The sequence below is a fragment of the Nicotiana sylvestris genome, chromosome 8 (genome assembly GCF_000393655.2).
Source record: "Nicotiana sylvestris chromosome 8, ASM39365v2, whole genome shotgun sequence".
In the NCBI taxonomy this organism is placed as follows: domain Eukaryota; kingdom Viridiplantae; phylum Streptophyta; class Magnoliopsida; order Solanales; family Solanaceae; genus Nicotiana; species Nicotiana sylvestris.
This window is the reverse complement of record NC_091064.1, coordinates 6653011-6666904: the sequence shown is the minus strand read 5'-3', so window position 1 is coordinate 6666904 and position 13894 is coordinate 6653011. Positions and strand designations below refer to the sequence as shown.

Genomic DNA, 13894 nt, shown 5'->3' with positions numbered 1-13894 from the left:
GTAACAGGTTACAAGACCCAAAATAGACAAAAAACCAATCTTGTAACAGCTACAGGGAGCCTATGAGATCTACTAGAGATTCTGCATCTTGTACAAGTGCTTCTTTACACCAAAAATAAAACAAAAATATACAATTCATCTTAATCCTTTGTTCGTGGCTTGCCACATCTTCAAAACATCTAGAGTTTCTTTCCTTCCAAATGGTCCACCAAATACATGTTGGGACAATGTTCCACCACTTCTTTTGGCATGTGATTATCCCGGAGCCATTCCAGCTTGCCATCATCTCATCAGTTCTCCTAGGCATTGTCCAGCTTAGGCCTTTCATGCTCATGAACAACTGCCACAATCTGCTAGTCACCTGGCAGTGAATGAACAAATGACTGATTGTCTCATTCTCATTGCCGTACAAAAAACATCTTGAGCATAGTTGTATTCCTCTCTTCATCAAATTTTCATGAGTTAGAACAGGTTGTTTGACTGCTGACCAGCAAAAAAATGTCACCTTTAGGGGAACTTTTGCCTACCAAATATGTTTCCAATGCCAGAGGTCGTAGTTCCTTCCAAATTGTCTCCTTGTTTCCTTGCCATATGAAGTTCCTCCTCAGAGCGTCGATTTCTCTTCTCAACCTTGACTGGCATGGGAAAGAGAGACATCATGTAGGTGGGAAGGGCATTTAGAACACTATTAACCAGGACAACCCTACCTCCCAGGGACAAGTAATTGTTTTTCCAATTAGATAGTTTCTTTTCACATCTTTCCACAATTCCATTCCATATCTGTTGAGACTTATTTTTAGCCCCTAGAGGTAACCCCATATATGCAGTAGGTAGAGTTCCCACCTCACAGCCCAAAGAGCCTACTAGTCTTTGAATGTTTGGAACCTCGTTCATAGTGAACAAAAGGGATTTTCTCCAATTTACATGTAAACCTGACATAGCTTCAAACACAGTCAGAATCAACCTCAAGTGTGTAATTTGCTCTATTTTGGCATCACAGACAACCAGTGAATCATTAGCATATAGTAAGTGAGTAAATTCTAGATTACTTATGTCATTGTTGAGCACCTTGAAGCCTCTCAGCCAGCCTTCAAGATTGGCTTTCTTGATCATGCTATTCAAACCTTCCATGGCAATAATGAAAAGGAAAGGTGAGAGTGGATCTCCTTGCCTTAATCCTCTTTGAGATGGAAAGAACCTCTCTAGAGTGCCATTCACAAGAATGGAGAACCTAACATTACTAATGCAGAAGTGAATCCACTTAATCCATTTGCAGCCGAAATCCATATCTTTCAAAAGTTTGATAAGGTAATTCCAGTTCACGTGATCAAAAGTTTTTTCAATGTCAAGTTTGCACGGCACCCCTGGATCTTTCCCCCTAATTATGGAGTCAACACATTTATTATCTATTAAAGTTGCATCCATGATTTGCTTGCCTTTGATGAAGGCCATCTGTTGGGAGTCCACAAGTTTCTAGACCACCTTCTTCAGTCTTTCAGTCAGCACCTTAGAAATGATCTTGTAGACACTGCCAATCAGACTAATAGGTCTAAAATCCTTCAGCTCAGCTGCACCAACCTTCTTAGGAGTCAAAGCTATGTAGGTAGCATTGAAACTTTTCTCAAAATATTCTTGTGAGTGAAAATTCTAAAAAGTATTCACCAGATCTTCTTTTAGGACATCCCAACAGTGTAAGAAAAAACCCATGGTGTATCCGTCAGGTCCAGGAGCTTTGTCAGCTGCACATGCTTTAAGCCCATCCAAAATTTCTTGCTCGTCAAAATCCCGCTCTAGGCCCTCCACTTCTGAGTTATTTAGTTGAGGGGATTGACTATAGTTGAACTTAGGCCTCCATGATTCGGACTCGCTATACAGATGCAGGTAAAAATCAAGGATCTCACTTCTTCTTCTTTTATTTGCACCGGGTGTCCGAGTCTCTTCGAGCCCCGACTAATCCCGGGGGTGCACAGGCCCTCGGCAAGGAGTTTCCCGCAAGTGCACCACGGTTAATTCAGGTTTTACTCAGTCCGATGGCCCTCAGAAATTGTTTGCACCCAGTGGGTTTCGAACTTGAGACATTGAAAGGGAGCAAACCCCAAGGCTCAAGTCAATTGCCACCAGGCCAACCCCCGAGGGTTATCAAGGATCTCACTTTTGATTGCAGTTAAATCCTCAACTTGAACCCCATTAATGGTGAGTCTATCGATTGCATTGAACCTTCTATTAGCATTTGCCACCTTGTGGAATAACTTTGTGTTTCTTTCCCCTTGTTTCAACCATTGTACTCTTGATTTTTGTCTCTAGGATAACTCCCCGTTCTTTGCAATTTCTTCTAGGTCCATAGTAAGGCTTGCCATCAGTAAGATCCCTAGTCTCCTGGGCAATTTGTAGTACCAGGATGTTATTAAGACAATCAGATTTCATAGCTGACAGGTTTCCTCCTTGAGTTAAGCTCCAACCTCTTAATTTGCCTTTTAAGAGCTTGAGTTTCTGAGCGAGAATAAAGTCGGGTCTCCCCTGGGCATTGAAGGAAGACCACCACAACGAAACCATATCCTTAAAGCCCTCGACTCCCAACCACCAATTCTGAAACTTAAAATAAGATTTAGAGGTCTCCCAGACACCGCAATTAAGCAAAATGGGGGTGTGGTCAGAGACAGGTTTGGGAAGCACTGATTGCCTTATGTTCCTAAACTCTCATCCCAATCAAAGGAGAACAAAAATCTGTCCAATCTAGAAGCAATATGAGAATTGTTGCTCCTGGTCCATGTAAACACTCCCCCTAAAAGCGGAGGGTCGAGGAGCTCAAGGTTCTCAATGAAATTGGAGAACTCAGTCATGGCTCTTGATATGATGCTGATGTCCCTTCTTTCCTCCATAAACCTAGTGACATTGAAATCTCCGCAAACAACCCATGGACCGTCAAAAGATCTCCTGGAAGCAGCAACTTCCCACCACACATTCCTTCTTTCAGGTCTACAGTGCGGAGCGTAAACTCCAATCAAGTGCCAAGAGAAATTATAGGCCTGAGCATCAAACTTAACAGTGATAGAATAGCTACCTACATTAATCACCTCCCCTTTCCAGGATCTACTGTCCCAAAGAACCAAGATACCCCCTCTACTACCACTAGCTTCCAGACAACCAAATATGACCCATCTGAACCCCCAAATTTGTTTCACAAAACTCTGCACATCTCCTTCCAATTTCGATTCTTGTAAGCAGTAAATATCTGCCTTCCAACTCTCAAATAGAGAGTTGACAATAGATCTTTTATCCCTTCTGTTCAATCCCCTCACATTCCAAGAAATAATTTTTACCTTTATTGATAACAATTGAAGGTAGATTTCCCCCTGCTTCTTGAACTGGACTCTGGGAAGTTCATATTGAACACCAGATTCTGAACTTCCATGCTCCCCTTCTTCTTTTTTGGAGTCGACACTATCTTTAAAGCAGTTTCTTCTCTTATCTCTAATTTGCGCTTATCGATTTTCATGAAGAGGGACAGAGCTTCTCCCTCGCACCCCTAGAAGTTCACTCCGTATGCTTTGCTCATCTTCAAAACATTTTTGTGCACCCATAAGGAAGCTTCCATCTCCGCCTCTAGAAATTGAGAGTCCAAGGGTTTTGCTTCATCAACAAACCATGCATCTTTATCTTCATATTCTGACAATTGTACGGAATTCTTGGGTAGAGAAGAGAAGGGAATGATTTCGCCACCCCCTAAAGCTTGGCCTTCTTCTTCGAATCCACCATGCAAAGCCAAATTCTCTATTGCATCTAAGAGACGTGGTGGGTCTTCTGTTTCAGATAGGTCTTCTAATACAACAATGTCCATTGAGTTATGAATTGCATAGAGTTCTTCCAACATTGGGTCGGGTCTGTCCCATGGGTAGAGAACTGAGAATCTGTTTTTTATTCCTAGATTTGGGCTTTTAGTAAAAGTGGGGATGGGCTTAGTGAAAGAAATAGGGGGACTTTGAATTTTACTAGGCCCATTAGATGACTCAGCAATAGCATGTGAACCTTTTTTAAAAGAAGGCCCCACCTCAATGTCACATGACTCTTGAGCCACGTGTATCTTACTTTCCAGACCCATAGTTGTATTTCTAGGGTTAGGACCCCTAGAAATTTCAAATTTCTCTGATGTACTATCAACACTGCACCATGTCGCCTGCGATTCACACCAGGTCGGCACAGAGAAAATTATGCCATTTTTCTCCATCTCTATGACTCTTGGGATTCTGTCGAATGGGCCCTTCACTTTGATTCGAGCCCATTTTAAATGATTCCTAATAGAAGTTTCCTCCTCTGTTTCAATCCATCCCCCACATCTATCCCCAATTAGCTTGAAGATTTTCTGGGACCAAAGATGAAGAGGAATCCCCAGTAATCTCACCCAAACCCAGTCCAGCTTTGCATCAGCCGGGTAGCAACCTACTGTAGGCGACCACCATTCAAGCATCAACAATTTGTTCCTCCATCTCCATTCCCTCATTTTGATATGGTCTGCCATTTTTCTTGACGGAAACTCGAACAAGAATTTTGAGCCATGCATTTCGTACATCTGTATGCTAGGGATATTGCTCCATTTATTAGTGGCCCATCTCCTGATGTCGGAGAGAGTGGGCAATTTCTTCGCATCACTGAAGCTGCCAACCAAACATCTGCTTAGTAAATCCTTATCAAAAATTTCAGGCCTTTGAACAGTAACTCGTTGACCAAAAGGGGTTTGTGCAGACGGCGTCGAGGTTCCTTTTGCCTCCCACTTATCGGTTTTAAATGCCTCCATATAAGAGTATTCTGTTGGTTTGACAAAACTTTTCACAGTTGGTTTGACAAAGCTTTTCACAGCTGGAGCCACCTTATTTATGAACTTCTCTATCTTTAAAGTAACATCTCTTCATCCCATATTGAATGTTGCTTCTGAAAGGATCATGACAGCTTTGCGTTCTCCATCCCACATTGAATGTTGCTTCTGAAAGGATTATGACAGCTCTGTGTTCCCCCTGTACTGCTACAATGCTTATATATTTGCCAAAATCATTGTATTTCTTTGTACAGAAGAAATTGTAGACATGGTCTATGGACTTCCACCTTCTGAGTTCATTCCCCTTTCGATCAGATGTTGTATGAAGAAGACCGCAAACCCACAACATGACATTTCGACTAAGAGTCATTTTCCTCATGAAATTCTTCTTGCATTCCACCCATTCGTACCAAACCTCTGCACCATTTTTGACTTCAGTATGTCAAAAGATTTCTCACCAATAATAAAATATATTCTATTAACCATAATTTAGGAAGAAAGAGAAAAAAAGACGAAGTTTTTGAGCCAATCACCAAGACATGATTGATAAAAAAACTAAGTAACCAAAGGAAAGATCATCGGAAAGGGAGAGCAACAGGGAGAGTTTTTAGGCTCACCTCGGAACTCGTGCTTGGGAGCATCTAAAGAGTTCACTTTCTAACTCTTACAACTTTCCTAAATATTAGGACTTCTTACCTAGTTCAAATCAAACAAAAAATTATTAACCAAAATTTTAGTTAAAATCAAAATCCTAAATATTAAGAAAATAATTAAATAAATATTAGAGAATTAACTAAATGATTATTCCTAAATATTAGTGAATATATTTAAATGATTATTTTGTCCAATGTGAACTCTATTTCTAAACGGTTAAATAGACTAACGATATTTCGCTAAGAACCTCCATTGTTTAAATATAATATATAGATATAGATATAAATATGGATAAAGATAATAATCTTTTATATTATACATCATAATAAAAACCAGGATCGCATTAGACTAATGAGTTTATAGCAAGATATTCGGAATGTACGGAAGAACTAGAACCATCCGAAATTTTCCTCCTAACATGTCGGCCGCTCCTCCCTATTAGTTATACACTTGTTTGCGTATGGAAAAAAGATTGACTGGATTCTATGAACAAACAGTAAGACTATTTTTCTGTTGAAATAAGCTTATGCTCTGAGTTGACATGTCTCCCTGCATTGGTCACCCAAGAAATCTATTTACATGCACGAAATAAAATGTAGATGATCCACAAAGATATATATGTTTTGTATACTTATTTCATTTCAATTTATGTGAAAAAGTTTCAGTAAGCAAGCTTAAGAAGAAATGATGAAAACTTTTGAAACTTATAGCTTTAAACATGCTAATAATATTTGTGTGACTATAAGACTTTTGAAAAAGCAATGAACGAAAAGAGGAGGTGCAGGGCGGTGGGATTTTAGGGTCATGTCATCCCGTAAGTCAGAGGAAAACTATAGGCGTAAAGTTTGTTTCAGAAGTAGTACAATGCAAAAATCTTAGTGATCCATTTTCAATACTCCAAATAGGAAAAAGGGCTGCAAATTTACAATAGGTGAAGGGCCAACATCCTCAATTTCAAAGTTACTTATGGTTTGGGCTCCTGTATTAGAAACGAGATATAAAGGGGAAGAAAATTTTATCTCTGCACATAAATATTTAAAAAAATAAAAAAAGAAATCTGAACAATCTCCACCAAAAAGTTTGAGCACTTACAAGATGATGGGACTCGGAGGATGCATCTGTGAACATCGTCGTAATTCAGTTTGAACAATGATACAAACAGTTAATCAAACCATCTCCACACGCAAAACAGTAAGAGTGAACAAACCCAAAAAAGAAGCACAGAGCTCAAACAATCCAGCTGTGGCAGGATGCACTTCATTGACCAGCCGATGGGTTTGTCAACAATTCAAGTGATTTTTTGAGGTAGTCTACAGCAATAGAAACATCATCAAATGCCAAAGCCCCGACAGCAAACCTTGCAGCCTTGTGTGCTTCAGCAATCTTATCTGGTGGAGGTTGGTAACTGCTGTCGTATTGATATGTTTTAGTAGGAATAGCTGCAGGCTCCGCTGCACTCCCATTTCTATCACTTGAGTTGTATTGGCTGTTTGATGGATAATTAGCCGCGCTAGATGGAGGCAAAGTGGAATAGGAAGTATCAGACCCTTGATAGTAAGAAGGCTGATGTGATGGTGCAGCAGGTAGGCTGCTCTCTGTAAAGCTAGGATACGACTGGAAATTGGGATATGAAGAGGGAATGTCTTGAGAAGGGTAGTGCTGTGGCAAGTGCGATTGGGGTTGTTGCAAGTAAGGTTGATGCTGATACAACTGAGAGTAAGAAGAATTTTCGTGTCTGCTAGCCGGTGGAGGTTGCGGGAAATTATGAGAAGAATGATCTTCATTAGAAGGATAATCACCACTAGAATATGAAGGATGAGACGGAGGAGTATGTGAAGGAGGTGGTGGAGGGATGGACGGCGGAGGTGACTGACTGTTTGCAGTATACTGTACATTGTCATATAATTGAGGGGAAGAATCTGATTCTGGCGCAGGTTTTATGGCTGAATTAGCTCCACTAGGTTCAACATCCTGCATAAATGAAATAGTCAGATTTGTCCATGATACCCAGAACTATTAAATCCACTAATGCTGTAAGAAAGGAACTAATTGTTGGCATCTATCATGCATGTAAAAGTTTAGCTCCTGACCTGCTGAAACACAATCAAAGATCATTTTATGCTCAATTATTTTACAAATAAGATCTCAAATTTCGATTCAACAGAGGGAACAAATACAAACAAAAACAATTCTTAACAGACACAAACTAAAGAGTAATCCTTTTTAAGATTTATCTAAAAGCATGGCCTTTTCTTCATACTTGATCCCAAAATAAATAAATAAAAATGGCCTTTCCTCATAAATGGAAAAGTTACTCAAAGCCACTGGATCACCATGCTGATATACCTCTATTTATAAGGTATGCTGATTACCTCCCACAACTTTAAGTAATAGCACTATGCTTAATCAACAAATTATAAATTGTAGCACACTCGTTGGTCTACATATTTAAATAAAGTTCTCATTTTATTTTAAATATAAGTTTCCAAAAACTGAAAGTGGGATCATACTTCTAAATATATTTTTCAAAAATATGAAAAATTAGATGAAAACATGACAATTTACTAAAAAGTGGGTAAGTAGAGATACCACAGCAATTAACCAGAAATCTTTATGTTAGTGGCATGAACACAAGAAATTTTGGGTTAGACTTATATGGGAGTCCTTTTAGGGTTTCAGGCAATAGTGTAAGCATGAATCATACGTATTCACCAGTTGGTGCACTGGACAGCTCCGAAACATCACTTTCACCACCAGGAGGGCCTGGAACAGGCTTCCGTCCTTCTTTTATAGCTTTCCTTATATCTGCTGCCTTCCAAACAGCATACTTCTGTTTCTGCTCAACCTGGTGATGAATAAAGGAAGTCAACAAACAGAGGCTATATGGACACAGGAAAACATGTTTTGTTTTTCAAATTTACAAAATTCAGAGGCCAGAAGGATGCTGGTAGAACGGTGATTGTAATGTAAAAGGATGAATACTCAAAATTGCCATGGTATGATGAAACTCACATCAGGCTGGAGTTCACCAAACTGATTAAGGATCTCGAAAAAGATACTCGCTGCATAAAACGTCTTTGCAGTATTCCTGTAAAACCCAGATAGTTTATGTGAACAACTTCCTAGTCATCAGATAACAATCAACATTCACAGCATAAAAGTGCTGAATAAATGCTTTTTCAATTAGTAGGACATATTCAATATGTTGCACAGAAAAATCTATGAACATAACTAAAGTCGGAAGGTCGCCACGAATTATTTTAACAAATAAAGAGGGAGGGTGGAGAAGTCCCAAAATTCCAGCAAATAAATTTGAGGTATCTAAGAGTAAAAATGCTAAGATATTAATAAAGAGGCCAAAAAAGAGATAGCACTAAGCATTTCATTATATATGTTATGCGGCATGAGGATAGCACACCTAAACCACATACAATGGACGAAGTGCTACCGATACAAAGGACCAGCCTATGACCATCGATTTTGATTAAGAAAAGTGCAATTATAAACAGAATTCACTTGGTGTAGCTTAAGTGACTCTTACAAGTCTGCTCGTCCAGCTCGATCTTGTTTGTCTGCCTTCGCAAAAACATTCAAGGCAAATCCCTCCAAATGCAAATGATCATCAGGCCCCAATTTCAACGACATTTTATCCTGTAGAAATACAGAAAAATGATTCACGAGAACAGAAAGATGTATAACATTAACACTTACGTAACTCCCTAGCTACGAGCTCATAGAATGTTAACCATTACGAAAGATCTACTTTAATTTAGCCTGATCAATAGATTGGTCAACATTTGGCCGACCCCAACCTTGAGCGAAAACATGTTAAAGTAAAACAATATCAGAATTCCTATTACATCACAAAGGATCCTACCCAAATGTGGTGTCTACTCCCTGCGAAATAATTTGTTTATCATATAGCAATCAAGGATAATATCTCTATGTTCAATTTAAAAGAAGAAATGCAAATGGCTATCCATGTCAATATTCCTCAATTTCTATTCCTTACCAATATGGCTAGATATTCTCCAAACATAGCGTTCTTTCTTGATGATCCTTTTATAGCTCATGCGCCAAAAGTTTCTAACCATTTAATCTTACACCCAAGTGATTTTCCCCTCCCCCTCAACCCCCCCCCCCCCCCAAAAAAAAAAAAGAGAAACAATCAATATCAGTCAATCAACTACACCTCAATCCCAAACTAGTTGGGATCAGATACGTGAATTCTCTGTGCCCATCCTGCTTTATTTGAACCTATGTCATTTCAATACTAGTAAATAGTTTGTTCTATGGCCGAAAAAAATGCAAAGAGAAAAAAAAAATTTAAAAAAAAAGGAGAAGGAACCTTTTCAAGCTGTTTCATAAGGGACACAAGGAGGGCACCAGTGGTCTTAGTACGATCACTTTGAGGAATCTTCAATCCTCGTTCCATCGCATACAATCGACCTGCATAATATTTGCATAGATAGTCCTTAGCATATGACTTTGAACCAACAAACACACTTATATATTCAATCAATCAACTACGTTTCGGTCACAAACTAGTAGGCTCAGCTATATAAATTCTCTGTAATCATTTTCACATAACCATGTTATCTAGTCAGTTTGCGCACCTCAATTATTTCACCTAATACTTGCTATAATTTTCTTCTTATAAACATTACCTGCTATTTGAAAAAACTTTGCATTGATAGTTCTTAACATACAATTTAGAACCAATCAATCTATCACAAACTAGTTGGCTCAATTATATAAATTCTCTATATGATCATTCTTTTTACAAGTTGTCTCTGCCCAGTTTGCCCGCCCCTCAACTATTACACCTATTACCTGCTTTAAATTCTCTATAATCATTCTACTCGATTTGGGCAATTTGAACCAATCAGTCAATCACATTGGGTCAACTATATAAAATTCTCTCAACACAGTTTGTCCATACCTCAACTATTCCAATGAGTACCTTCTTTAAATTCTCTATAATCATTCTGCCTCGATCATGGGTAGTTTGAACCAATCAATCAATCACAAACTAGTTGGCTCAACTATATAAATTTTCTATATTCATTCTTTTGTATAACGAGTACTATCTGGGCCAGATTGCTCGCACCTCAATTATTCCACATAGTACATGCTATAAATTCGCTATAATCAGTTTGTTCTATAAACCAATCAATCAATCATAAACTAGTTGGATCAACTATATAAATACTCTTTATAATAATTTTTTTTAATAATCGTACTGTCTAGGCCAGTTTGCTCGCACTTCAACAATTTCACCTCATACCTGTTAAAAATTAGTTATAATCATTCTGCTCAACTCTAGGCGAACACACTCAGATAACATACATATTACATAAGAGAGAACACATAAAATTCCAAATTTGATCCGATTTAACGAAATTAGGGTTTAAAAATGCCAAAAAAGACGTACAGTAATAGGCAACAAGGGGTTCGTGCTTCTGCAACTCATCAGCACGTTGAAGGTAAGGCAATAAGAGCTTTGCTGGTTCGTTATCCTTAGACATCGTCACAAATTCAATTCCAACACCAGAGAATTATATTTGGTGAAGATCGGAGTTTTGCTGAAAAAAAGAACCCAATTTTACTTCTCCGTCAAGTTGACGATGCTCTCTCATTAAAACGACGCCGGTTTGTGTTTTTGTTCATTTTTATACCGGTCGTAGAATTTTCTGAAATCAATTTTTAATTATCATGAAAGTATTCCCTTAGTCCCAAATCCCAATTTACATTTCTGTTTTTTGAGAATTAGTTTGACTAATTTTAAAGCTAAATTAAATTAGATAAACTTAATATTTTAAACTTAAAATTCAAAGATTTAAAAACTATACTGATTACTAAGTTGTAAATCTTTTTTATGTCAAGACGATGACAAATTATATTTTAAAATGTTGATTAAAGTTCACATAGTTTGAATCTCGACAACCAAAAAATGTCATATAAATTGGGACGAATGAGTTGTAACCTTTTGTTATAACGGGACCGGATCCAATAGTTCAACTATGGGTTCTAGTGAACCCATAATTTTTTTCATAGACATGAATTTTTAGTATAAAATTAACTAAAATTGAGCTATGAAACCACAACTCAAATAAGGTGATGGGTTTCAATGCTTAAAACCGAAATCTTGAAGTAATATAATTAAAATTCTAGATCCGTCTCTGAATATAATTGTAATGTTTTGGCTAACTTACATGCAACTCACTTATTTCCCTGATATTTGTTATTTTCCACCTGTACAATCTACTACAAATGATTCTTCTTACAAATGATTCCAAAATAAAAAGGAGCATTACATTAAACTAATTAAGGAGTAAAGTTACTTTCCTCCATAATTTTTTTTTTGGTTTTCCATCCGGTGTTTGGTGTCCAGTATCCGCATTAAGATCCGACTAAATCTAACTTCGCGCTAGGAAGTCAAATATTGGGGGTAAAGCTCTCTCTAACAAAGGTCAGATTCGCGTGGAGAAGTCCTACATTGGGGGGTAAAGCGCTCCCTAACAAAGGCGGCTCTGTACCCAAGGCTCGAACCCAAGACCTCTAATTAAGGATGAAGGAGTACTTACCACTCAACTATAATCCTTATGGTACTCTCCTCCTTAAATTATGCAAGAGCTTGTAGTAGAGTCAAAATATACGAATAATCGATATAGTTTTGGATGTGATATATCAATCTTTTTAAAATATAACTTTACATACTTACAAACTTATACATAAGAAATGTTTATATTATTCATAAAGTTTTATAATTCAAATTATTCAACAAGTATTTAAAAGTAGCTGGCAAATAAAAAACTTTTTAATTTCTCAAATAGAATTGCATGTGCTAGTGTTTCCTTATTTAATATAATTGAATTTGCGTGCATAGAAAAAACTTTGAAGATTTGAATTTTCCAATTGTTAGTCACTCTTTAAGTACCTTCTGTTTCATTCCGGTCAAATATTTTTTTTAGCAATTCATGTATCACTTGAATAATAGTACAACGAAATATTAGGAAAAGGTGATTCTAGTTGACAAAAGGAGAATCCATTGAAGAGTTTATGTTGTCTCAATAGGAAATAATCTAATCTTTTCTAGTATCAGTATAATATAAAAGCATCCTTTAGAATTTCTTAGAATATGAATGAAATCAAAAACCTCCGCCGAAGATTGAGTAGAAGAGGCATACTTGGGAGAGGATCGTCCCGGACCAGTGAAGATCGGAATAGAGCAGCTTAAAGTTCCAATAGACTAAATAAAATAATGAGAGGTTATAAGCAACAAGCACCAGTGGTCTAGTGGTAGAATAGTACCCTGCCACGGTACAGACCCGGGTTCGATTCCCGGCTGGTGCATCCCTTTGGGTTTGCTGTGATGATATTGTCTGCGCTCCATGCGGTGATTTGGGTCTCCGCACTTTGTCCTGTGGACGAAAACTTGCGCATCTGAGCTTTCCCTTTTTTCCTTAGTCTACTAATTTTTATTAGGGGTTCTAATATTTTGTTTTTTCAAATTATTATTTGGGATTATTAGTCTACTAACTTTTATTAGGGGTTCTAATATTCCTCAAGTAGTAAACTGCATACCAACAACCAAGTTACACATGAGATTCAAACCTACAAGCTTAGCAATTTTTAAGCTACATTTGTAGCTACACTGCAACCTTCCCCTATATCAATTTTTACTATAAAGTTGGCTTGTGATTAATTAGGCTTAGAGCCGTCAAAATAGTAAAAATTGCACGGAGCGCCCTATTTGATCGCCTCTATTTAACTTATACCAATTTTTTTTAAAAGTTTTAACCTGTAATCAGTTTTTAAACAACTTCAGCCCCTTTCTCCTCCTCCTTCTCCTCCTTCGTTTTCTTCTTCTTCTACTAACAACTGAAAGGCACTATGATTAATTCTCTAATACTATCACCATTCTCAAACAATGGCTTAAAGAAGAAGAACTCATCCTCAACAGAATCGCTATAATTATGATTGTACAAGTTGTTCATAGTATGCTTGTTTTGTCAAATTTGCAGGAAAACTTTTCCACTAGTAGTTAGTCACTGGAGTAAGAAGAATTGCGCCAGCCAATCTGTTACATATTACTCTAGTTTACATTGATTGGAAACCCTTCTTCTTTGCAGGGCAAATAAAACTAATTTTAATATCACTACAATTTGTTCTAACTAAGAAGACTTTAAAATTAGACTACTTGTTTCTGCAACTGAAAGGGAATGATTGTGCTCGCCTTCGTATGTAACAATCGCCAGTTACAAAACAAAAATTTCAGCTCTAGAGCTGATGTTCGCCAGTTACAAACAAAAACTTAAGCTCTAGAGCTAAAGTTCGTCAGTTACAAACAAAAACTTTCGCCAATTACAAAAACAAAAACTTCTGCTCTAGAGCTGAAGTTCGCCAGTTAACAGCAATCAAAAACTT

General features: G+C 37.6%; 2 protein-coding genes and 1 non-coding gene across 6 annotated transcripts; 1 reads left to right on the top strand and 2 right to left on the bottom strand.

The window, feature by feature from the left end:
- Nucleotides 1-11103, bottom strand: LOC104221407 (protein HOMOLOG OF MAMMALIAN LYST-INTERACTING PROTEIN 5-like). 4 transcript variants are annotated; one of them, XR_011401573.1, is made up of 7 exons: nt 10899-11103; nt 9813-9913; nt 9006-9115; nt 8477-8552; nt 8169-8309; nt 6557-7435; nt 6325-6443 (listed from the first exon to the last, which is right to left on the bottom strand). XR_011401573.1 is itself a non-coding variant. In XM_009772471.2 (6 exons), exons 1-6 carry the CDS (start codon nt 10990-10992, stop codon nt 6722-6724), a joined length of 1236 nt encoding a protein of 411 aa, XP_009770773.1. In that variant the 5' UTR covers nt 10993-11103; the 3' UTR covers nt 6344-6721. The 4 variants fall into 4 exon arrangements, 3 of the variants coding, with proteins under 3 accessions (XP_009770775.1, XP_009770774.1, XP_009770773.1); XM_009772471.2 differs by having other exon boundaries at nt 6344-7435; XM_009772473.2 differs by lacking the exons at nt 6325-6443; nt 8169-8309; nt 8477-8552; ... (1 more) ...; nt 9813-9913; nt 10899-11103 and adding exons at nt 1-5227; nt 5428-5506 and having other exon boundaries at nt 6557-6725.
- LOC104221413 (uncharacterized) lies at nt 2682-3496 on the bottom strand. The gene is made up of 2 exons (XM_070153417.1): nt 3395-3496; nt 2682-3320 (listed from the first exon to the last, which is right to left on the bottom strand). The coding sequence occupies exons 1-2, from the start codon at nt 3494-3496 to the stop codon at nt 2682-2684; spliced, it is 741 nt and encodes a 246-aa protein (XP_070009518.1).
- Nucleotides 11104-12749: 1646 nt separating the features above from the next.
- Nucleotides 12750-12820, top strand: TRNAG-GCC (transfer RNA glycine (anticodon GCC)). Its single transcript has one exon. It is a non-coding gene; the product is annotated as a tRNA-Gly (tRNA).
- Nucleotides 12821-13894: the final 1074 nt, after the last annotated feature.